General features: G+C 36.5%; 1 protein-coding gene across 3 annotated transcripts; it reads left to right on the top strand.

Moving 5' to 3' along the window:
- LOC306842854 (E3 SUMO-protein ligase PIAS1-like) lies at positions 1 to 24,465 on the top strand. Of its 3 annotated transcripts, none has more exons than XM_079373995.1 (14): positions 1 to 40; positions 10,557 to 11,001; positions 16,258 to 16,342; positions 16,673 to 16,720; positions 17,056 to 17,146; positions 17,472 to 17,606; positions 17,704 to 17,809; positions 18,077 to 18,150; positions 18,434 to 18,594; positions 18,950 to 19,080; positions 19,243 to 19,423; positions 20,247 to 20,386; positions 21,789 to 21,829; positions 22,030 to 24,465. In XM_079373995.1, the coding sequence occupies exons 1-14, from the start codon at positions 17 to 19 to the stop codon at positions 22,345 to 22,347; spliced, it is 1,980 nt and encodes a 659-aa protein (XP_079230121.1). In that variant the 5' UTR covers positions 1 to 16; the 3' UTR covers positions 22,348 to 24,465. The 3 variants fall into 3 exon arrangements, with proteins under 3 accessions (XP_079230121.1, XP_079230120.1, XP_079230122.1); XM_079373994.1 differs by having other exon boundaries at positions 17,472 to 17,615; XM_079373996.1 differs by having other exon boundaries at positions 20,269 to 20,386; positions 22,030 to 24,454.

Below are 24,465 nucleotides of genomic sequence, written 5' to 3'. Positions count from 1 at the left end.
GCGCCAGAGAAACAAGATGGCGGAGAGTGCTGAATTGAAGGTAAAGTGTAACCCGTAAATTACTTCCAATACAGCCTTTATACAAGACCTGTTCGGCAATGTTTTTCGTCCGACCTGTTCCTGTGATTTACTTTTGAACGAGGCGCCGTTCCGTATTTGATTTAAACGCGCTTTATGAGCAGTTTAGAGCCCGGTTAAAGGAACAGTGTTATTGTTGTGATGGATCCAGCTAGCTGCCAGCTAACCCGCACAGCTGTCTGCCTGCTCGTGTGAAATTAGCTCTCTTCCGTCTGAATTAAGATATCAATATTGCTAATTGTTCTTTTAACGTTTAAATGAAGTGATTACATGGTCAGAGTCAGCGGAGTCGGTCGTTAGTGTGAAGCAGCATGTGGGTGGTGCGTAGGCTGCTAACAGCCTGGAGATTCGGTACTATGACAGTTATGACTTCTGTTAAACTGATGCATTATAAAAACAGACAACTGCTCAGTCTCATGACCTAGATATCTGACAACCAAGAGTCAATTTTGGCCATCATAGACACGTTTGAACCTTTGAATCGAGTATGTGACGTCCAAAAAATGCTGTCTGTTTACACAACACCAGATTTTGATGCATACAATCGACCACGGCCTGTTTCTTTTAGTTTCACTGTGATTTAGTAGGAAGTTCGCTTAAAGTTGCTGTATGTTTCGCTGGTGTTTACATGGGTGATGCTGTGAGATTGTTTGTCCTGCATTGAGACAGTATATGAAGACTTCTGTCATTGTTGTTGTTTATTTTGACGTGACACCTGTGTTTGCTAGTGATATTAAAATTCATTTGGTCAGCTATTTGTTGTTGTACTATAAGGTTACTACTTCTGGAGAGGAACATGTAGACCTCTACTGGCTCTGATTCTGTCACTTAGACAGTATACTGTCAAAAGTAGTTGTTAGTTAATTTTAAAGAGTTATGGATCAGACCATTTAGCAACAATCTTTTCCAAAAAGAGAAGACGAGGCATGATAACATGCCCCCTTATGTAGTACATTTTTCTTTTTCACAGAATTAATAGCTTTATTTGGCAATGACACATTGTACCATGATACTCTTGTGGGCAGTAACAAAACATATATCTTGCAGAGAGCAAAATGACCTTTGCTGCTGATAATCCAAAGAACCTCTTTTTTTTGTAAAACTGCGGTTATGTTTTAACCGGTGCATTTTGGGTTTGTCATTATAGGAGGCATTTCCTGTTGTTTTTGCAAACAATGACACAAACAATGAGCCAAAGATTTAGTTGGAGTACCAACTTGCTACATAGGAACAAGGACATTTTGCCAGAATGTAAATATAAAATATTTGGTATGCTAACAGACAGCATTGGCATTACAGACCGAAAATAGTTGTCTTTAAATTTGAATTTCACTTAAATTAATATGAAAGTGTAAAATGATCAAATATTTACATTCTCAGATGACACATTTTCACCTTTTGACTCCAGAATCAGGAATGGGTTTTTTTTTTTTTATGTTCAGTGACAGAATCTTTTGACCCACCATTGTCTGAAATAACTCCTCTAATAAAATCCTATCTTAAGATGATGATCAAATGTACACCTGTTGTAGTACTTCTAGTTATAGTATGTTATTGTGAAATTTTAATAATACTAGCTTTTACAGTTGCATTGCAAACCTGTATCCAAATTTTTTTGATGTATTAGTCAAAACAAAAATCTAATAGTTTAACCCGTTTCCTTGTGCTTAATGAAACAGTGGTGATTTTAATCATGAATTAAAAAGTAATTTTCTCTTATCATTTTGTATATTGTTGGGGATGTGAAGGTCGTTCATTATCAATACTTCAGCCTAATTTTAATTAATTATCAGTTATAGTTTGATTTATTTCATTGTTATTGAGCATCAGCGCATTTGTGGGTTATGCAGGAAGGAAGCCTGCTTTATGCAGGTACCAAAATTACATCCTTTCAGAGAAGTGCTTCCTAGGGTTAGGTTATGTCTTGATCATAACTGAGTCAAGGTTTATGATAACCAAACTCATTGAAACTAAATCAGTAACCTTACTGTTGATTCAAGCAGTTGTTTTATTAAATGCACCTTTTCTGAGAAGAAGTGTACTATTTTAAGTAAAGATGATCAGACCATATAACAGAGCCAGCTATTGTTTTGCTTCGATGTTTTTGGAAGTAGTGCTGGAATTATCCGAGGGGGCTAAAGAGAGATTCTGTCATCATTTACTCACCCTCATGTTGTTCTAAACGTGTATGCTGTTTGTCTTTTATGGTGCACAAAAGAGAAATTCTGAAGTCTGTGCTAGTCACTCACTCTTCATAGTGAATGGGTACTAGCTTTCTAGATTAAATTTCTGTTTGTTTGTTTTTTCTCTCAAAGTTCTATAAACATTTGTAGCGCAGCAGAGCTTCGGACAGCCGGAGTTTGAGTCCTGGCATGTAGACCATTCCCGAACCTGTGGAAACAAAAAACACACTAAAAATGCCAAAACATATATAACTTGGAAGAATGTACCTGTTTTCTAAGAATATTTCTGTCTGAGCACAAATTATTGTAATGGCTATTAAACGGTGGATCATGTATTAAAGTAGTATAGCAACCTGCAGGTTGAAACCATGAAATAACAGGAAATGCTTGGAAATGTAATAAAATCTAAAGTCATGTAAATTTATATAAGTCAAGTCACCTTTATAGCATTTTACACAATATTGATAGTTCCATGATGATAAACAGGAAAATAACACGGTACAAAGTTATTCATTTATGAAATTAATACTATTTCAGCCGCAAAGCATATCTGAAAAGACAATAGTGTCATTATTCTTCTCCTTTTTTTCCAAAGTTGATTCAGTTTAGTTCAATAACTGTCAATGTTGCGAAGTTCATTAGTCATGAAATAAACTCAGTTCAACTATAAAGCAGATCTATCTAGAGGATGTGAAATTATTAATTTGAGGGCCCTTTCAATTCGTTAGTTAAATGCAGTCTTTTTTTTCTAATACGGGGTGCCCAACATTGGTCCTGTAGAGCCACAGTCCTACAGAATTTTGATCCAACCCTAATCAAACACACCTGAACAAGCTAATCAAGGTCTAAAGCCCGATTCGGACGGTAATTGTTTCTCATATGGACGTCTGTAAAAATAAATTTACATATCACCTCATGGATTCGGATGGCGATTTATTCACAGAGAGAGTTCTGTGATCTTACGAACCCGAGAATGCGCTGCTCACGTGGCCAGTCACATGATTGTCTGCTGTAAATAAAATTAATTTAATTTACAAATTTATTCTTATTGTGTAAAAAGTATTTAAAAATAATTATGTAAAATGCATTCTTATTATTCCAAGCATATTTTATAATATATAATCCTATTTCTTATTTGATTATTTAAATCTCCTGTTTAAAAATAAGAAAATAGACGTGCTATAATTTTATATAATTATACACGATCTATATATCCGTTTATAATGCACATTTTGTAATTGTATTGCATACCTGCTTCTGCCATAATAAAGACCCATTTCGAATGTTTACGTGCTTTTCTTCTTTTTCTGCTCCTAGTCGCTGTGGTGGAGCGGTTATGAAGTATTGTTCTTTTAAATACTTTCCAGCGTTTCAGAAGTAAATATGTATGAAAATTACACCGAAGTACAACGTTACCTTAAGGTGTTCGGGAGTGCTCAAAAAGGGTTTAAATACTGAATTTTAAATCGTTTTTTTCTTGTAAACTCAGAGATGTGGATTCAGATGGCAATTAAATTACCACACAACCTTGGTGTTTGTTAAAAAAACAGTAGGTAATTCAGCCGAGGATTTTTACAGGGGTGGTGAGAGGAAAACACTGTCATCCTGGATTTGGACGGCATTAAAATCACCAACTACCCCCTGTAAATGGTGAAAATCACTTGCGTCCCCCTGAGAAACAATTAACGTCCGAATAGGGCTTTTGCCTTACTAGTAAGCTGAAAGCAGGTGAGTTTTTATCAAGATTGAAGCAGGACTCTGACTCTCCAGGACCGACGTTGCCCAACCCTGTTGTAATATTTTCTTCAAAGTGTCTTTTTCTTTATAAATGTATAATCTCTCTATGTGGCTTTTTAGAAGAGCTTTTTTCATGACCTGTGGTACTTGTTTTCTAGCTGCTAGTTGAGTTAAGCCCTATTCGGACGTTAATTGTTTCTCAGGGGGACGCAAGTGATTTTCACCATTTACAGGGGGTAGTTGGTGATTTTAATGCCGTCCAAATCCAGGATGACAGTGTTTTCCTCTCACCACCCCTGTAAAAATCCCCGGCCGAATTACCTACTGTTTTTTTAACAAACACCAAGGTTGTGTGGTAATTTAATTGCCATCTGAATCCACATCTCTGAGTTTACAAGAAAAAATCGCTGTAAAGTATTTAAAAGAACAATACTTCATAACCGCTCCACCACAGCGACTAGGAGCAGAAAAAGAAGAAAAGCACGTAAACATTCGAAATGGGTCTTTATTATGGCAGAAGCAGGTATGCAATACAATTACAAGATCACAGAACTCTCTCCTCCACTGTGAATAAATCACTATCTGAATCCATGAGTTTTATCACTGAGGTGATATGTAAATTTATTTTTACAGACGTCCATATGAGAAACCATTACCGTCCGAATCGGGCTTTAGTGAAAGTGAAGTGACCTGTGGCCAAGTATGGTGAGGAGAGCCGAGAGCGCTGGTTATTCACTCCCCTCACCGACAATTCCTGCCGGACCTGAGACTCGAACCTGCAACCTTTGGGTTACAAGTCCATCTAACCATTAAGCCACCACTGTCCTAATGGACTTAGCTTGTGTAGAAACCTTTTCTTCAGCATCCTGCTGTTTGTTGAGGTATATTTAGACGTGTGTTTACAGAGCCCATTTCCCATAGGGTATCTGTATCATTGACAGATGACATCAGAGTGTAATTTATTTCAGAAGTTTGGGGTTAGTTTTTTTTGTTGAGATTTTTATTCAGCAAATTTGTATTAATTTGATCAAAAGTGACCGTAAAGATATTTACAAAAGTTACAAAAGATTTGTATTTCAAGTAACTGGTGCTCTGTTTTTAATTATTATTAGTCAAAGAATCAGGAAAGTATGTCACAATTTACACAAAAGTATTAACCAGGATAACTGTTTTAACATTAATAATAAAAGTGTTTCTTGAGCACCAAATCAGCATATTAGAATGATTTCTGAAGGATCATGTGATACTATGGACTGGAGTAATGATGCTGAAAATTCAGCTTTGCCATCACAGAATTAAATTGCATTTTCAAAAAATAAAAAATATAAAAGTTATTTTAAATTGTAATAAACTATTGTATTAAATTGTAATAATAGTTATTATAATAATAATAATAATAATAACACAAGATTACTGCCTTTGAAAATAAGAGCCTTTTTTTTTTTCCAAATACATTTGAAAAATCCTACCGACCTCAAACTATTGAACGTTGTGCAGGTGGACTCAGCCTGTAGCTGTGAAACTTCATGAGGTTTAGGATTCCTTAGAATCACATGAAGATGCCTGCTTGCTTAATCATCAGGAAGGTTTTTGCACAACTCAGGGTCCACTTCCTGTTCCTTTTGTCTTCATAGGTTTATTGGGCCCTCATTAAGAGAATGAGCTCATCCTAATAAACTGTTTTCTTACGAGTGTTTGCTCCTTTCTCCCTGATCTCTCAGCTCCCTGTTGAATAGGGACTTCAACTGTTGACCAAGAGTCCAGACTTTTAGACAGGTTGTGGGATATTCATTTGCTTTTATAAGTATGAAAGAAAAACATTCTGAAACTATGCTGGCTGTGATTTACCAGAAAGATCAGGCTTTCCCATGGATTCTTCTTGAATCAGCAAACTTCTTGATCTCTTCTAGGTTTACACTGGAGGGCCGTTCCTCACTACAATAGGAGGAGAGCAAGAGTCTCATCATTTGTGTGCACCGGCAGTGAAGCCATTTATTTGTGTTGGGAGGTGGGGTGGGTGGAAATTAATAAAGAGTGTTTGTGTCAGTATTTGTGTGAACAGTCCAGTTGGCACTTGGCAGTAAACTGGGGAGGGAACTTTGGTCTCTCCGAGGTGGAGAAATATGAGCCACTGCTGGTCTGCGGTTCTCTTGTTTTCCCTGGAGCTGTGCTCCACTGCTTTTGTTATGAAAGCTCACTGGCCCAGGCTCAGGCTTGATCTTCCCTTCCCCCACTATCGCACCCTCTTCACCTCTCTACTTGCCCATAGATTTTAATAGAATCCAAATGCCGGTACGCGTCTCTCCGGACGCGTGCTGGCGCAGATGACGCGGTTATTTTAACAGCAACAGAAACACAGAGAGCAGCATAATTATAGGTAACTTTCACTAAAACACAGCAGAAAACAACAATGCTGCAAATTGTTATTTTTCTTACTATTTATCTATCTATGACCTATGATTCTGACTATTTACAAACAAGATGTGACAAGACGTTTCTGATCTACATTTAGCATTATTAATCTGCAGGCTAAGAACATTTAAAAAAAAAAATGTAGGCCAAATTATAATTGGGAAAATTGCTGTTAGATGGCTAGGATGGAACTTAAACTTTGGAACTGTTAGTTATTTTTCTTTTCTGCTCAAGATGAGAACGTTTTGATTATTGTAGCTACATTGTTTTTAGATTTCAGGAGGACAAACCTGAACAGAAACAGTTTTGTTTTTTTGTTGTTTTTTGGGGTGGGGTGGGGGGGGGGTGGGGGGGTGGGGGTGGGGTTGTCATATAACCTTGCATGAATCTAAAATTAAAAATTATTTATTTATTTTTCAGAACCTTTTCTTGGAAGAAAATACAGAGGTTGCGCCTCTTGGAACTTTAATTGAATATCCCTGACTTATATCATAAAGAAATGCTTAATTTTAATGGTTTTTGTAATATCTGTGTCAAATATTTCATTGTGTGTCATGGTAGATCAGACTCTTATTATAGAATTTGATTACAGAAACAGCTAATCATAGATATATTTATACATATATTTTTTCTATAGCCTATAAACTTGACTCGGACTCGAGACTTGGCGTAGACTCCAAGTTAAAGACTTGTGAACATCTCTGACTCACATTAACTCACCATCATCTGGGGTCGACAATATAATTGGCCCGGTGGCCCGGACGTGCTTTTAAAACCGTCAGGGCCACCAGATCGCTCCAACCACTAGCCCGGTGGGGCCAGTAAAAATAATGCCTCGATTAAAAAAAAGTCTAATTTCACATTAATTACCTGTGGTTCTGTGTTTTGATTTCTGTTAAATAGTCTCGGTAACCACCGCTAACACGTTACGTGATCCCGACAGTTACAGATGCAGCGGTTTATGCGCTCCGTGACGTCTACACCGCCTTGCTCGCTCCCGCGGTTACGCGCGCAAACTGCACACTGCTGCTCAGCACCTACCTATAGCTACTATTAAGCTAGGCTACATGTTTCTGAAACCCCCATCACCCGGCCAAACGCCGGGTAAAAAAGAGAAGGCAAGGAAGAGAAAATCACCAGAGGAATTGAGGGAAAGCGAAAGGGAATACGAAAAGAAAAGGCAGAGAAAGTTTCAGCCCCAGTGGCGAGACCGCTGGAATTGGCTGGGCTTAGGGGTGTGCGATATGACGATTTTAGATCATGGACGATACAAATGTCTCCACGATCTGCTTTTGAAGAAATATCGTAGTATCGTGCTACAGCACATTATATCAAATACAGTTCTGGTGCCTCCGTCTCTATATACTGTACAACACCACATACAGCAGTAGAGTTACTCTGACAGGACACTGCACTGATTCGCGATCGCAAAAGTACATTATTTGCACACAAGCCTTGCTGGTTAAATGTTTCATTCGCGCGCTGGTCTGAGGTGCCCTTTTTCTGAGCGCATTCACCTGAAGCACGCGCACTAAAAAGCCTGTCTAACAGCGCCTGATTACTCAACTAACTTATCTTTTGCGCTAATACTGTCAAAACACAAGGTTTACATACAGACTCGGTTGGTTATCTCTAAAAATGAAAGTAAATAGTTAAGAGAGAAACGGATGCGTGCCTGTATATTAGATGCGTGCAGCTCTTAAAGGGACAGGACACTAAACATGCTGTCGACTGTCATTAAAGGGATAGTTCACCCTAAAATTTAATTTCTGTCATTATTTACTCACTCACATGTTGTCCCAAACCTCTATTAATTCCTTGTGCTGAACCCAAAATAAGATATTTTGAAGAATGAGGGTAACCAAACAGTTGCTGGTCCACATTGACTTTGATAGCAGGAAAGAAAAATCCTGTGGAAGTCACTGAGGACCAGCAACTGTTTGGTTTTCCACCTTCTTCAAAATAGCATTTATGTTCAGCAGAAGAAAGAAACTCATTCAGGTTTAAAACAACTTTTGAGAAAATGATGGTATAAAAATACAACATTATGACAGAATTGACAGACAGATGACAGAATATTTATTTTTGGGGGAACTATTCATTTAACGTTAACAAAACAACAAAACGCAGAGAGAAAAATCACTCACTATTCTTGACTGAAAAACTTAAATACAGTTGCTTTAGGATTCAGTCTGTCTAGTGTTTTCTTTCTATATTTGTTCATTCAATTTCATTGAATGCTCTGCTAAATACACCTATTGTACCTGAAAATAAAGCACTGTTTGTTTGTTTTGTATATTATGTGTATTTGTAATGTGTATCTTTGTTCTTATTTTTTAATAAGAAAAAGAGAATGATGACAAAGATTTTTATCTTCGCCCACTTTGGCCTAAATATCTGCCATGTCTTTTTGTTTGTTTTTTGTTACCTTGAAAGGCTTTGTCTTTCTAGTTTGGCTGTAATGCTCAGACAACTTGTAAAACCAACATGACAAAGAATCGTGATAAAATCGTGAATCGTGATATTTCTAAAACAAATCGTGCTATGATATTTTTCCCATATCGCCCACCCCGAGCTGGGCTACGATCAAGAAAAAAAAGAGGTTTACTGTGAGCTCTGCAGATCAATCCCCACATATGCAGACAAGTAAGTTAGAGAAAAGTTAACGTGTATGAAACCTATGGTATGAACATAATATAATGAATTGCTGTGTGACTACGGAGAATGAATCCTATGCAATAGGTTTATTTGCACTCTTTTCATGTTTTTGCACAGTTTTGCTGCACTTTGCACTAAACCTACCTTAAAAAAAAAAAAATGTTATTCATGTTGTTCAAGCAAACTGTTCTTTTTCGTGATTATTGGGATCAATACCCGACGCGTTGACCTGGGCCAGTGAACTTCAAAAGACACTGGCCCGGAGGGCCAGTGGCAAATTTCCCTTATTGTCTACCCCTGATCATTAAAAATGAGGCACCTAGACACTAGTTACCATGAGTTGGGTTGACTAATGTTAAAGTAGAAACGATGACTCTATGTTTTCACCTTGGGGATGTCTATCTGTCTGTAGTTGCAACATGTAGAAATGGGTTGCAAAATCTATTAAAAATACACTACTGTTTAGAAGTTTGGGGTATTTGTTTTTAAACGATGTATATTTTAATTCCGTAAAGATGCATTAAATTGATCAAAAGTGACAGTGAAGTTATAATGTTTTTTTTTTTTTTTTAATAATGGCTTATAATGAACTCATCCATGAGAGAACTTGATGCCAATTTTGTCTACGTTGCCTACATTTGCATCATATTAATCATAGGTCCTATCAAACAGATTGGACAACTTCATATTAAATCACCATCATTAAAAATCCCATGTTAGGTTGACAAATGATTAAATAGAAATGAAACAATGTCTCTGTTATTTCATCTTGAAGATGTCTATCTGTTGGGTGAAGTTGGGTGATTCAGTATTCAGTAAAGATGCATTAAATTGATTAAAAGTGACAGTGAAGTTATAATGCTTCAAAAGATTTGTATTCCAAATAAATGCTTCCCTTTGAATTTTCTATTTATCAAAGAATCCTATTTATCAAAGTAGAATGTTTTATTGTTTCCACAAAGAAGTAATCAGCACAACCATTTGTAACATGGATAATACTAATAAATGTTTCACCAAATCGACATTTTTGAATGATTTCTGAAGGATTATGTGAAACTGAAGACTGGAGTAATGGCTGCTGAAAATTCAGGTTTTTCCATCACTGGAATAAATTGAATTTTAAAATATATTAAAATAGACAACTGTTATTCCAAATTGTAATTTTCACAATATTACCAACTTGGTGTGTTTTAATTAATATAAATGTAACCTTGGTGAGCATAAGAGACTTCTTTCAAAAACATTTTTAAAAGTCTTACCAACCCAAACTTTTGAATGGTGTTGTCTATGTTGTTACTATTTATTGCTATTTTTACAAAAACAAAAAAAAAACGAATTTACTGTTACTCAACCATAGCTTGTTCCTATGCAGTGTGTATATATATAATTTTTTTTTTATTATTATTTATTTATTTTTTCCTCTATGGAACAAAAATTGACAATTGCATAATTTAACTCCTCTTTCTTCTATTATTTTTTTTACAACAGCAAATGGTGATGAGCCTCCGTGTCTCAGAGCTACAGGTTCTTCTGGGATATGCCGGCCGTAACAAACATGGAAGGAAGCACGAACTCTTGACCAAAGCGCTACATTTGTTGAAAGCTGGCTGCAGCCCTGCCGTGCAGATGAAGATCAAGGAGCTCTACCGCCGCCGCTTCCCCACAAAGATGGTGTCCCCGACAGACCTCTCCCTCCCTGGCATACACTCCACCACTGGAGGGGCTCCCGCAGGCCTGCCTGCCAGCCTGACACAGCTGGGATTCGATGGGCATGGCTCACCGTCTCTACTACCTGTCGCACTGCTTGGGCCGAAGCACGAGCTGGGCCTGCCCCATCTGGCCTCCACCCTTCACCCAGTCCATCCAGACGTCAAGCTCCAAAGGCTGCCATTCTACGATGTACTTGATGAGCTTATCAAGCCCACCAGTTTAGGTGAGTAATAGGAATGATCTCTAACAGCTGACTATTTGATTATTAGGGTTGAATAGTGCTTCTACAGTAATGAATTTATAAATGCAGCTTTTCAGAGAGCGTATAGCATGGTAAAGCCATTTCCAAGAAGTTTAGTCTCTAAAGTCATCTCCTTTTGAAGTATCATTCTTTGTCCTGGATGAACATTAGCAGTTTTGTGCCACTCTGTATTGCAGTCTTTCTGTACAGTAGTTGAAATAAAAGTTCGCCAGGGATTTTCAGACTATAGAGTACTGCTGTGCCCTTACGAAAGAGGACCCCCAAATATGGTCAAACCCTAAAATGTAAAGTTATCGCCATATTTTTGTCTATTTATACTGAGAGAAATAATTATGGTTACAGGTGATGTCATTACAGTGTAATTACACAAATAGATATTAATTAATACTAATTAACTACATGTATATAGTATAGGGTTAAGGTTAAGCTTAGGGTTTTGTTTCAGCTTAGTTTCTTGTAATTACGCATAATTTACTGTTTCTATAGAAAGTGTGTTACTTTATTAAATAAATCAACAGCAACATTGATTTGATTAAATATTTCATTTTTATATTTGTTGTATATTTATATTCATGGCAAAATATTAAAATATTTTCTGGATTTTATTTTTTTTATATATTTATGTATTAGGTTTAATTTATTTTACACTATTACACTACTAGTGTAACGTTAGCTGTATAAACCTAAAGAAACATGTTCAAAATTATGTGCTTTTCACAATAAATATTATTTATAAATAATAAATATATGTTGAAAAAATGTTTTTTTAATAAACATTTTAACTTTGATGGTCCAAAAATACATCTTGTATGCTAAAAGATTTTACAGACTCCGGTTTGAAAACTCCTGATTTAACTTCTTTACTGTATTTAAAAGTTTCACTAAGCTTCCATATATTGCTTGGAAATGCATCTGATCGGGAGCTTGTGGACATAAGCTAACTACACTAACTAGACATTCATAGTACAACCCACTGACTAGTCGATTTTTTTAAATCTGTATTTTTGTACATCCTTTAAAAGCAATGTAGGCATCTTATGAAGACTTCACCTCCCCCACCTATACAAACATAAAGGTGCTCTTCAAGTGATTTATGGCTTATCAGATTGGACAAGGGCCACCTGTGCTATATTTAGTCGTCCAGCTCCTGCTAAGAATAAAAGGCCAATATCAATGGAAAGGATGTGTCATTAAGCACGGAGGCTGTGTTAAAGCCTTTTTTGCTTGTCAGCAGGTTTAAGTGTTAATTTGTTTTTTCTGATTTTGGTCTGCGGGATGTTCACATAACTAGCCTTCGTGTTCTCACTTCAGGGCATTTATGATTATTATGTGGATTTCTTTTAACCCTTGTGCGACCTTATGGACATTTTTGTCCATTCCAGTTTTGTTTTTGTTATAATTGTGCCTGTGTTAATGCCAACTGCATAAATTTTGGCTCAGGTGTTTATTTTTATTGGAATTTTAATATTTCACCCTCATTTCCTTCAAAAAATAAATTTTACCCTCCGTACAAAAAATACTAACACTCAGGAACTTAAGGACAAAAATGTCCCCATTGAAACCCATTAAAACTGCTATTTTTAATCGCAGTGCCGTTTAACTGTAAAATTATGCAAATTTTGTTAATAGGCTTTCATTCTGTTGGCAAGGCTTCAAAATTAAATTTTTAACTTTTTTTTTTTTTTTTTACCAGATGGTGCTATTTTTTTTCAGGTTTGGTCTATAAAGGGTCAATAAAGCAAATACTCGCTTTATTCCCATTTTCTGCTTGTGCGTATTTTAGAGCCAATTGGATAAATAATGCAGCTATAATTGTGTAGGTGTGTTGGTATAGATGTCAGAGTGTGGTTTGTATGTGTGTCATAAAAAAAACTGTGTGTGCTTGTAATATTTGAGAAAGGAAAACTCTACTGTAAATCACAAATCCAGCTAGGGATGCACGATATTTATCGGACCGATAAATTATCGACCGATATGAGAGAAAATTACGTCATTTTTATTGCTCCGATAAATAAATTAAATCCGATAACTAGATCCGATAAAGTATGCTTGCTGGTAAATCAATCAGTCTGATTTATCTGAGATTCATCTTCTTTCCGAGTGCAAGTGATTGCAGCTTTAAACTGTTGTGCTCATTACGTCATCATTTCATTTGCGAACATGTCTTCGCCGGTCTGGAAGTTTTTCTCTGTGGCAGAAGAGGACAATGCCATTGCTATTTCCAACGCGTGTTCAGCAAGTATTCCAAAAGGAGGAAAAAAGGCATCAAGTAGGGTTGTGATAGTAAGGACATTTTCCCACTGGTTAATCGACGTGTATCAACACCTTACCCCTCGGTGGATGGCAGGTGGACGTCGTTTGAGTCTTCTCTCTTTTCCTCGCTTTCCTGCGGTTTTAAATAGCTTGTAAGCTCTGTGCGTGTTTTTTCACTTTTAAATTAGTGGCAATTCGGCATCAAGCAGTTGTTTGTTTTTAGTTTGCTTGAGTTTTCTCACTTTCCTTTGCTTAAATAGCTTGTAAAAGCACCGTGCGTATTTTATTTTCACTTTTAAATTAACAGCAATTCGACCGGCCCGCATCTGAACTATGACGTGAATATTGGCCTGAAGCCCGGGCCTAGGGACATAAAAAAAGTAGGAGCCCGACTTTAAATTAAATTTAAAAAAATAATAATAATAATTGGGGGCTAAAAGTGTGTTGTAATGCAAGCGCTACTGAACATGTACTGAGTAAAATATTACAGAAAATTGATTAGTAATGCCTTACACTACTGCATTACAGCAAAAAGTAATACGTTACTGTAATGCATTACTTTTGCAACGCCTTACTCCCAACACTGCTTAAAGACTATATAACTTTCTCATCCTCGTGCACTAAAAACGTTGAATAGATGCATTTCTTTATGCATGAAATATTTGAATATAAATTTGTTGTTAATGAGTTGTTAATTGCAGATAAACCATAGTTCTGTCATAATTCTGTTAAACCATTTCTGTTACAAGGTATTGTGGTGCCTTACACAAAAAATAAAAAACATTTGAAGAGTCAGGACTGATGTTTGCTATAGTTAGGCCAGAGCTACTAAAATATCAGTTTAATTAGTGAATCTTACATTTTGTATTCTCCTGGGTGCACAAACTGCAGATTATATGAAATTTTTAATATAAAAATATGAACTTCTCGGTATCGGGCATGAGAAGGACTTAATTATCGGTTATCGGTTAAAATTTTTCATATCGTGCATCCCTAAATCCAACCACTGTGTGCACCAGCAGAGTTTTGTTGGCATCTAATGGGGAAAATTTGGTACTGCGCCCAAACAAAATTTGACTGAAAGCTCATTTTTTGAGATATCAACCTCAAATTTGGAACACAACCTGTTTAGATTTATGGCTTTGATTTTCTAGCAGGTTTAGAGTTCAACATGTTTCATATATAAAATATTCATAAAATAAAATATAAAATATTGTTCATAAATCATTTTCATAAACCTAAAACTGTATAACTTTTTTTTTTTTTTTTTTTCACTTTTTAAACTTTTTTTACTTCAACAATAATCTGCCATGGGTCTTCTTTAAAATGAGACCACACGTAAGTCTCTGCTCCCAAGCTTCCAATTTTTATGACCGTTTTTTTGACATGGACATTTTGTCCACTATGGACCTAAGTGTAACTTTTTACTTTTATTGATGCACAAGGGTTAAGTTAAGCCTGTCATTTTATTCTTTAAAAGAAAATGAATGCCAAAGTAAATACTCAGAATATATGTATGCTGTGTTGGGTAAGTTACTTTCAAAAAGTAATTAATTAGTTACTAATTACTTCAATATTGTATTTAAATTACTTTACTAATTACTCTGTCTGAAAAGTAACTTAGTTACTCAATAAGTAACTTAATTATTCAAATAGCTAATTTGAATTAGGCTACATCTTAAAATCCCTATAAATAGAAATTAAACTTTATTCTTTCAATTTGAGTCAAACATAGAATAGTTTAGCCTTTTAGCTTCAAAACAACTGTAATACTTAAACTTTTTTATAAAAAGTGTAACCTTCTTTGGTTAAAATTATAAGATTGCTATATAATAAGCGTTTTTTGCAATGCAAGGCAAAGAACCCTGTAACAGCAAACTTTATGGAAACACAATGGTCCTTCTCCCATATTGAGTTGAAGCCCCTCAGATTGAACATTCTTTCTAGGTCAATGTGATGAAAATGATTGGTGAATTTTGAGTTGTTTGAGCTGAGAGAGCAACCAGTGTTGATGGATCTTTTGCGCACCAGAGAATTGGCTCACGTCCTCTCCTTCCTCATGAGTACAGATTAATCATCTGCCAGCTTCTCACTGATAAACTCTCTCCACTTCAACGGGAATAGATTTTCCTCTTCACATGACTACTCAAGTGGTCAGTTTGCAGAAAACGCACCTCTCATTTCAGTCTCTTTCATTGCGTTCAGCCACCTGTGTGTGCGGTGTGGAGCACCTATAGAGCTGCAGATAGAGCTTCCTCTTATCTCTCTCACACTCTTGCTCCTGAAACCCTTGCTTCATTTACGAAGATTGGTTTATGTAACCCCAAGTTATTTTTAGCCATGTTGTAGAGTTGGCTTTGAACTAAACTGCACAAGCGTTTAAAGTAGTTCCACAGAAAAGGACCAGCAACCTTGTGTCTGTAACTGAGATGATGCTTATTATTGGTTCAGATTATTGGTTTGAGATAATAACTTTACTTGGTAAAGGATACTGTCAAGAAATATGCAAACATATATACTATATAACCAAAAGTATGTGGACCAGCAGAAACTATTTACATTACAAGGAAGTTGGTCCTCCCTAACAGTTTCCTCTTCAGTAAACACCAGACATACTAAAGCATTTCATTAGGACTGTAAGGAACAGAAAAGCATGTCTCCAAACTTTTGCTACAAAGTTGGCAGCACAAAGTATGCACATATTTTCGAAATTGCTACATAAATGACTAGTTGGTAAGCTCCATGAACTGTGCTTTTTTTTGTAAGACACTCACATTTAAATGGTAAACGCATTGAATTCCTTATTTGTATCCGTGTAAAATGATTGTAGCAATGAAAATGACTCACTAGCTTGGCTGACCTTTCCTTCACAGAGTTCTTCAAGTCTCATCGCTGTCATTATATCAATAGATCGATGGGTTCCCCATCTTTTATAATAGTCTCCTCTCTTTTTTTTTTTCACAGCCTCAGACAGCAGTCAGAGGTTTCAGGAAACATGTTTTGCGTTTGCACTAACGCCTCAGCAAGTTCAACAGATCAGCAGTTCAATGTAAGTGTGTGTGTGTGGGGGGGGTATTAAATTACATAGTTGGACAAGGTAACATGGTTCAAGTGCTTGAAATACCCTAACTAATTTTGAGCTTGTAATAAATTTGAACTAAAAAAAGCTATTTCAGCCAGAACTGAAAACCTGCTGAATTTAAAACAGCTGTTTAGCATTTTATCTTGCCTTTTTAGATATCTTCCTCGTTTTCTTACATAGCAGACAATAGTGCTAATCAAACGTGCCCAAGCGAGCGATCCTGTAGAATGTCTGGTATGCTTTTCTCTCCTACGCTCTATCACACATTCCTTTACTCCCACCCTCTTGTCTCGACAGGGACATCTCTGGGACCAAATGTGACTTCACCGTGCAAGTACAGCTAAGGTATAAGACAACAGTTTCCCACAAAAGATTCTTGAACATGAAAATAGTAGTAATAGTTCAAATAATTATTTGAAGAGATTTTATTTTTTTACTTGCCACCATTGTTTATTGTTTTGTGTGATCACAAAATCTTATGGTAATGTAAAAGTTAAAGTTTAACATATAGCAAATTCTTTGGTTGAATAATGTGTATTTGAATGTGTTGTCTATTTTCTGATTTCCTGTGTTGAGGCTAACCTACCCCCGTTTTCGTAGCTTTCTTTTGTTTGGGTTTCTGAGAGAGTCTTGGAAATCTTTCCCACACATTCCTAAAGGAATCTCAACACATTTTTCAGGTTTTGCTTATCAGAGACAAGTTGTCCTCAGGAAGATCATTTCCCACCCAACCTTTGTGTGAAAGTGAATGGAAAACCCTGTAACCTCCCTGTGAGTCTGACTTTATTTTTGGTCACAAATCACCAGGAATCTTTCAGTCCATCTGCAAATGACAGACAAATTGTTTAAACAATGATAAACACATGCATACTCATTTATGTTGTAAGGAAGATATTTTATTTCATTTTTTTTTTTGTCATATGATTTTTTTTTTTTTTTTTTTATGAAACCGACGCAAACATGTGTTTGCCAATTGATCTAGACTCTTAAAGGATTTCTTTGACTATTATAATAAAAAATATTTCAGATACAAACATTCATCTGTAGTTTGTTGTTTTATGTGCAGAACTCAATAACTTTTTGTGGTTGTCCTCAGGGATATCTTCCCCCAACCAAAAATGGAGTGGAGCCAAAGCGGCCAAGCAGACCCATCAACATTACCTCCCTGGTTAGGTTGTCTACAACAGTTGCCAACACCATTGTTGTGTCATGGACGTCAGAAATCGGAAGGGTAATGAATGTAAATCCGTTTGAAATCTATTACTTGATGGGTTTAAAATTGAAAACCATCATCAGAATGTGTTTTAAATACCGTGTTGTCCATACAGAGTTACTCCATGGCAGTGTACCTCGTCCGACAGCAGTCCTCCTCAGTTTTGCTACAGAGACTACGGTCAAAAGGCATTAGAAACCCAGACCACTCAAGAGCACTCAGTAAGTTAACTCTGGACTTATAAACAGTTGAATTGAGCCTTTTATATAGCTGAATTTCTTGCATACTTGAATTTCAAGTATTTTGGAACATTTTCGCTATTTTGTTTAATGAAGTGATTATCAAAATAAAATGTTTTTCCAATAACCTGCAAAGTTACGGATCTATCTTGAGCTACCTGTTCGCTGTGTGTGTGGATATGATGAGAGATATTCAATGTTGTAAATCAAGTGAGCTGATTGATTCCGTGTTCTGTGTTTTCTCTTCAGTTAAAGAAAAGCTTACCGCCGACCCTGACAGTGAGATTGCAACCACCAGTCTGCGAGTCTCCTTGCTCTGTCCGGTGTGTAATGGACCCTCAACCCTTTTATTCTCTTCAAAGGGTTCTGTTAAACCTTTTAATGTTCCTTCGGTTACAATTGCATCAATCATTTTTTGCTCTCCGACTTCCCATATTGTGTTCTTTGTCAGTTTAATCATTTTAAGCGATGGAGAATAAACCACAAGCTAGCAGTTTAGAAATAAGATACTACCGTATAATCGTCATTCAGTTATAAAATTTGAGAGCAGTATGTGGCCATATAATGTATGCTGACCTGTGTGTCCATCTGTGTGTAAATGAACAGCTCGGAAAGATGCGGTTGATGATTCCCTGTCGAGCGCTCACCTGCTCACACCTGCAGTGCTTTGATGCTACGCTCTACATCCAAATGAATGAGAAGAAACCCACCTGGGTGTGTCCGGTCTGCGACAAGAAAGCGCCATATGAGCACCTAATTATTGATGGGTCAGTGCTGCTCTCGCCCTTTATACCTGTGATTGTGGGCCATCTGAAATCTACAAACACTTCTGTTATTGTTTTTTGTTGTTGTTGTTTTTTTCTTTTGAAGTACCAGTTATTTCCTAATGTGTATGAGCATTTATCACTATCATTCAAAAGTTTGGAGCTGGTAAAATTATAATTTTTTCATAAACATCTTCAATATCAATTCACAATCAATTTAATGCATCCTTACTGGAAAAAAGTATTATTTTCTTTAAGAAAAAAAAACCTTGCGTTAGTGTATGCTGGCAAAGTTGGAATAGTCTTGGGAAAGTTGTGTTTTTTTGGTTTTTTTAAATGTATGTGTGTTTCTGTATAGGTTGTTCATGGAGATCCTGAGCAGTTGTGTGGACTGTGATGAGATTCAGTTTAAAGAAGATGGTAGTTGGGCTCCTATGAGATCCAAGAAGGTGGTACAGGAAGTATCAGCCTCGTCAAATGGCATTGAAGGTATTACAACAAAGACTGTTATATTTGTTGTGAGTTATGGAGACAATAGACAGTTGTGTCTCAGTCCTGTAGTAAAAATTGTACACATTTGCATGGCACAGTATTAAACATAGTAAAGTACATAGTGATTCAAGGTTTGTTTTTTATGCTTCTGTCTTTAAGACTCGTGTCGGTCAGTTATGTCAGACCACAGAAACAGTTCGTCCCACAGCAGTAGCGGTAAGAAAGTGGAGGTGATTGACCTGACGCTGGACAGCTCCTCAGATGAGGAAGATGATGACGAGCCTCCACCTAAAAGAGCCTGTCCATCTCTATCACCAACCTCCCCGCCTGTCAACAAAGGGTGAAAATTTATTTTTCTTTTATTTTGAATAGCATGTCTATTGTTTTAACATTTAAAACCCAACAAATGTTTTTGTGAAATGCTTGCTTGTGAAATGGTTTTCTCATTATATACAGCGTATCTATAAACTAAATCTAATATGCATATTAATGTGTTTTGGGGGCAACATGTAATGAAAAAAGAAGTATAATAATGGAGTAATAATTGACAAGATTTTCATATATAATTTTTCATAGAATATTGAAGTATAATTTATTTCCCTATTCATTTGTTGTGTCTCCCAAAATGCGTAATAAACATGCTTTTAGTCCCTGTGTCCTCATATGAGGACGTGTGAAATCAATCAACAGAAAGTCATATTTTGATTTGAAACCCCATAACATTTTCCTGAGATGTTGGTTTATGACACACCGTTTTAAAATTAGACCGATTTAAATTATAATTACAGAATATTATCATATTTCCATAAGAGTGTCACTAAATTAATATCAGTCATTTTTGAAAACCAAGGAGAGGGGAGTAGTCATGGTGAAACATCCAAACATTTAGTATCTCTGAAAAGCTCTGAATGTGCTCTGTACAGCAGATCCAGACTTAAAACTGTGGCATATATAGTCTCAGAGAAATTCACTAAAATATAATGTCCTCATATGAGGACGCAGGGTCTCAAGAGGTTAAGTGTATTTGTGAATGAGTTATTATAAATGCCAGTTTGATTTATATTTTTGTCTTATAAAACCACACTTGTACATGTAAATTTATATTTGTTTTGATAATATTTGGAGCCATTGTATTTGTTACCTAAAATATTATTTTATTATAGGGTGTTAAATCTGCATCATCAGGCGTCTCCACTGGCACGAGCTCCCAGCATGCCAGCAATGGAGACAAACTATATCCCTCCGCCGCCTCCTCTCATCCAGGACTACCGTCACTATTACCACACAACCAATGACCTCTCAGGTACGGTCATCATTTCAGTACTAAAATATTATTATGTATGGATAATATTATGTATAGACCCTTTTTCTGTTAGTAAACATTGTGACATGTTTTTCTGTGGGCGGAGCTTAGCTGGAGGCAAAAAGAGTCCCCTGACTGCTTCACTAATGCTAGCTATGGAGTTTGTTAGCTTGTTTTCTGACAGGATTCCCTCTGGTTGAGTGACTCACATCTAACCTGTATAGTTAAGACAAACTCACCGTGTCTATCTAGTCATGAAGATGTGTGTGTGTGTGTATATGTATGTATATATTTTACAGCTATTATTTCAGCTACAATTAATCACAAGAATGAATACAATTGCAAATGATTAAGTTTGTTGTTTTTTGTTTTACACACATGCACACAGACATTATTTCATACTCGACATAGTGGTGAGATGCATAAGAAATTTTTAGATGCGCCCATAACAATAAAAGACAATTCTTTATTTAACCTTTTCTGATAAGAAGTGTACTGCAAACGTGAGTATTTTTGACGATCGTTTCTGTCCAGTCCGTTCATTTGATCTCGTTTAACCACAGATGTTGTCGTTTTTTTTTTTTTTTTGGCCTGGCAGAGGCAGCAGGTATGCGTTAAAATTTCCAATTGAAGGCTCTACTACATCGATTCTGACACCCAACATCACAACAAGATGATATTTTAAGCTCTTTGTGTAGCGGAATCTGCGCTGTTTTGAATTGACTGCCTCCAGTTTTCCCTTTGTTTTGCCTCCAGCTAGCGCTGTGACGTAACTGTGCATTGTCACTACCGTTCAAAAGCTTGGGGTCTGTAACATTTTGTAAGAATTTCAAATTTCTTTTATGCTTCCAAGGCTGCTTTTTTAAAATCACAAAAACAGTAAACACCGTAGTTTGAAATAATATTCTATTTAAATATACTTTAAAATGGAATATACTTCTGTGATGGCAGAAGTCATTTTAATATGTTGATTTGGTACTCAAGAAACATTTCTTATTATCAGTGTTGAAAACAGTCGTGCTGCTTAATGTCTTTGTGGAAACTGATACATTACTTTTTCAGGATTCTTTGAATAAAACGTTCAGAAGAACAGCATGTATTTGAAATGGAAATCTTTTGGAAAGTTATAAAAGGCTTTACGTCTGCATTTAATACATTCTTGCTAAATAAAAGTATGTATTTCTTTAAAAAAATGACTAACCCCAAACTTTTGAAAGATAGTGTAGTTGTCATTGATTGTAATCCAATATTTGCTTTGCATAATTTAAAAAGACAATTTGTTCATGTAATCTTTATATATCCAATCTGTTATTTCAAAGTTTAAGGATTTTAAAATATATTGTGATTTTAAAAATGTAAAAAAAAATTTTTATGGCAAACTATTTTTTTCCTTGTTCTACAGATCTGAATTTCTTCTCATTTTTACAAGGGGACAATCACCAGGTACGTTTAGTCTCTGAAACAGCAGCTAGAGGGCAGCATTGTGCTCAAACAAACGTCTATGTTTAACCACATCTGGTGCCAAACTAAATGGATTAGATACACTAGGGCCTCTATCTGACTGAGAGAGAACTTTTTTAAAAAAATGTATTTTAATTAAACATCAGCATAGCCTTAAGTTGTTCATCTCTACCTCTCCGCAGCATTATAACATGGTCATGGCCGCTGCCGCCGCTGCCTCAGCTTCTGCATCAGCGTCAGAAGACCACGAGCTGCTGCTGAACCGCTTCATGCCCTACGGTTCCTCTCAGCTCTTCCTGGAGCAGTCGGGGACGCCGGCGAGCAGCTCGCTAGTGCCAGCCAATGGCAGCGGGGGCAGCAGCAGCGGAAGCAGCAGCAGTCTGGTGTCCTCCAGCAGTCTGAGAGACAGCCACCCACACAGCAACGTGTCCCGCTCGCGCTCCGACGCTGCTGCATCCGTAATATACGGCTCCATCCCCGACGTTATTTCACTGGACTGACCACGCCGGGGGTCCCTCAAACGGACAAGCCTTTATCACAAACAACAGGAGGACACTGAAGGAGCTTTGTGCACTCGTGATCGGATTTAGATGTGAATGAGATGGAAGGTGGGGAGAAAAAAAAAAAGAGAACAAAGACTTTTGTAAAGAGAAGAATAAAATTGCTGTGTACAGAGAAGAAAAATCTATTTTCAGTTTTACTTTTGTATATAAACAATAGGACGCTGCCTACCCAGTGAGTGACTTCAGTTGGTATTTTCTCCATGGATACTGAAGATGTTTTTCACTGCTCTGTGTGTTGTTCCTTGATTATCTTATTCTGTACCTTTTATACTTTTTGCTATTTTATTTCACTTCCAATAATTATTTCAGTCAAAGTAATAGAATTGGCAGTCATTGTTATCATTTTATTTTCTAAGACTCTTTCCCTCAGCCATTGTTTGATCAGCGAGGGAGCATCAAGTTATTTAATGCCATTATCCTGTGCAGGTAATTTATTATTGCTTTTAAGTTATGTAGGATGTATGCTGTACAGAAGCATTCCCTTATGCCAATACAGAATCTAGCCACAACATGCTTGAAGAGTCGACAGAGGTCACGTCTTATTCCAGTTGCACATTCTTTCTCATCTATCACCACATTAAGTATGTAAGAAGTGGAGTTCGCTTTCAGTGCCCAGATTTGCTGGTCAGTACCTGAGGTAAACTCTTGTACTTTTTTCACGATCTCATATCCTTTGATGTTGTTTGTCTGAACTAAACCTCAAAAGACGAGGTGTGGTTCGCAAAAACAGTGCTGAGGGTATCAGACGCTATAGCATACCTCATTTAGTTTGTTGCAGATATGACAGAAAAATAACCAGAACGATGTTGCAGTAGCCGTAGTGCAGATGTTAATTATTTCCTCAAGACAGGAACCTTACAGAAGTGTAATATCCCTCGCCAGCAGACCTTAGGATCCAAATTTGGTCCCAAGATTCCAGCTATCGAACGGCAGTTGACAGCTTTGTGTAAAAATGGCTAAACGCACTTGCCATTTCAATTTGGTGTCTCCTCCAGTGAATGTCGTTATTCCATTTTAAATGTCGAGAACGGCATGTACGAAGTGTCATTTTCTTGAGGTCTGTGTGGTTTGGGCTTTAGGTGGGCTACGATTTATAGATTTTCAAAGTGCTTGGAAGGTGACCTTATTGCAACATAATCTGTGCTGTCTGTTTTCGTCTGTTTAAAATTGAATTTATTTATTTGATCTATTATATTTTTACTATTCGTTTGATCACGCATTACTTTCATGCATTTATTTGGTAATTCTTTCAAGAGCTCTTAACACTTGCTTTGCATTGTAAAAGTAGCTAATTACATGTCCTTGTCTCTCTTTCTCTCATATTTGTACTATATGAGACATCTGAGGCATTAATTCCACAATCATACTTGCTGTGTCACATTCAACTTTGGTTGAAATTTAAACAGGATAAAAGCCAGCTGCCTGTGCACATCCTCTGGCTGCATTGTAATGTGACAGCTGTTTTCGTGCATTAGGAAAAAAAAGGTTGTGGAACAGCTTAATGTTAGGCCTGGATGAAAGTTAGCACACTTTTAATCTCTTGATGACAGCCAGTACACAAAAGAGTCCACTAACCTTTCTAAATGAGTGATTTTTGTCTTCAGTGTTGCAAATTAACAATTGGATTGATTCGAACCCATGCTTGTTTAATTTATATATTTTTACCTTTGCACTGAGTTACTTGATAGCACACAAAATTTAGACCGCCGTCATTCTACATAAATCTCCCATTCAACATTGCACTGAAATCATACATTTCATGTGCCCACTGATCCGCTACATCCTTGAAATATACCACTAGACAGTCAGTCTGTTATAGCTGTACCAGTAACTGGCAAGTATGAACTCTCTGCCTTAAGTTCTTCTCTTACTGTATGGTACGCTATGAGAGAAATCATAATGTACAGGAAACCAATACCAGTTTGTACAAAATATATGAATTATTTATTATTTGAATTGGGATACATTGTTTACTTAATGAATGTTACTTGTTTATGTAGAGAGCGGTTTAGCTGTAATAAAACAAATACATTAAATCTTTTCTATTTCTGTCTT

The sequence above is a fragment of the Barbus barbus genome, assembly GCF_936440315.1.
Source record: "Barbus barbus genome assembly, chromosome: 23".
Taxonomy (NCBI): Eukaryota; Metazoa; Chordata; class Actinopteri; order Cypriniformes; family Cyprinidae; genus Barbus; species Barbus barbus.
Note: the sequence above shows the minus strand (reverse complement) of the source record. Positions and strands in the feature narration are given on the sequence as shown.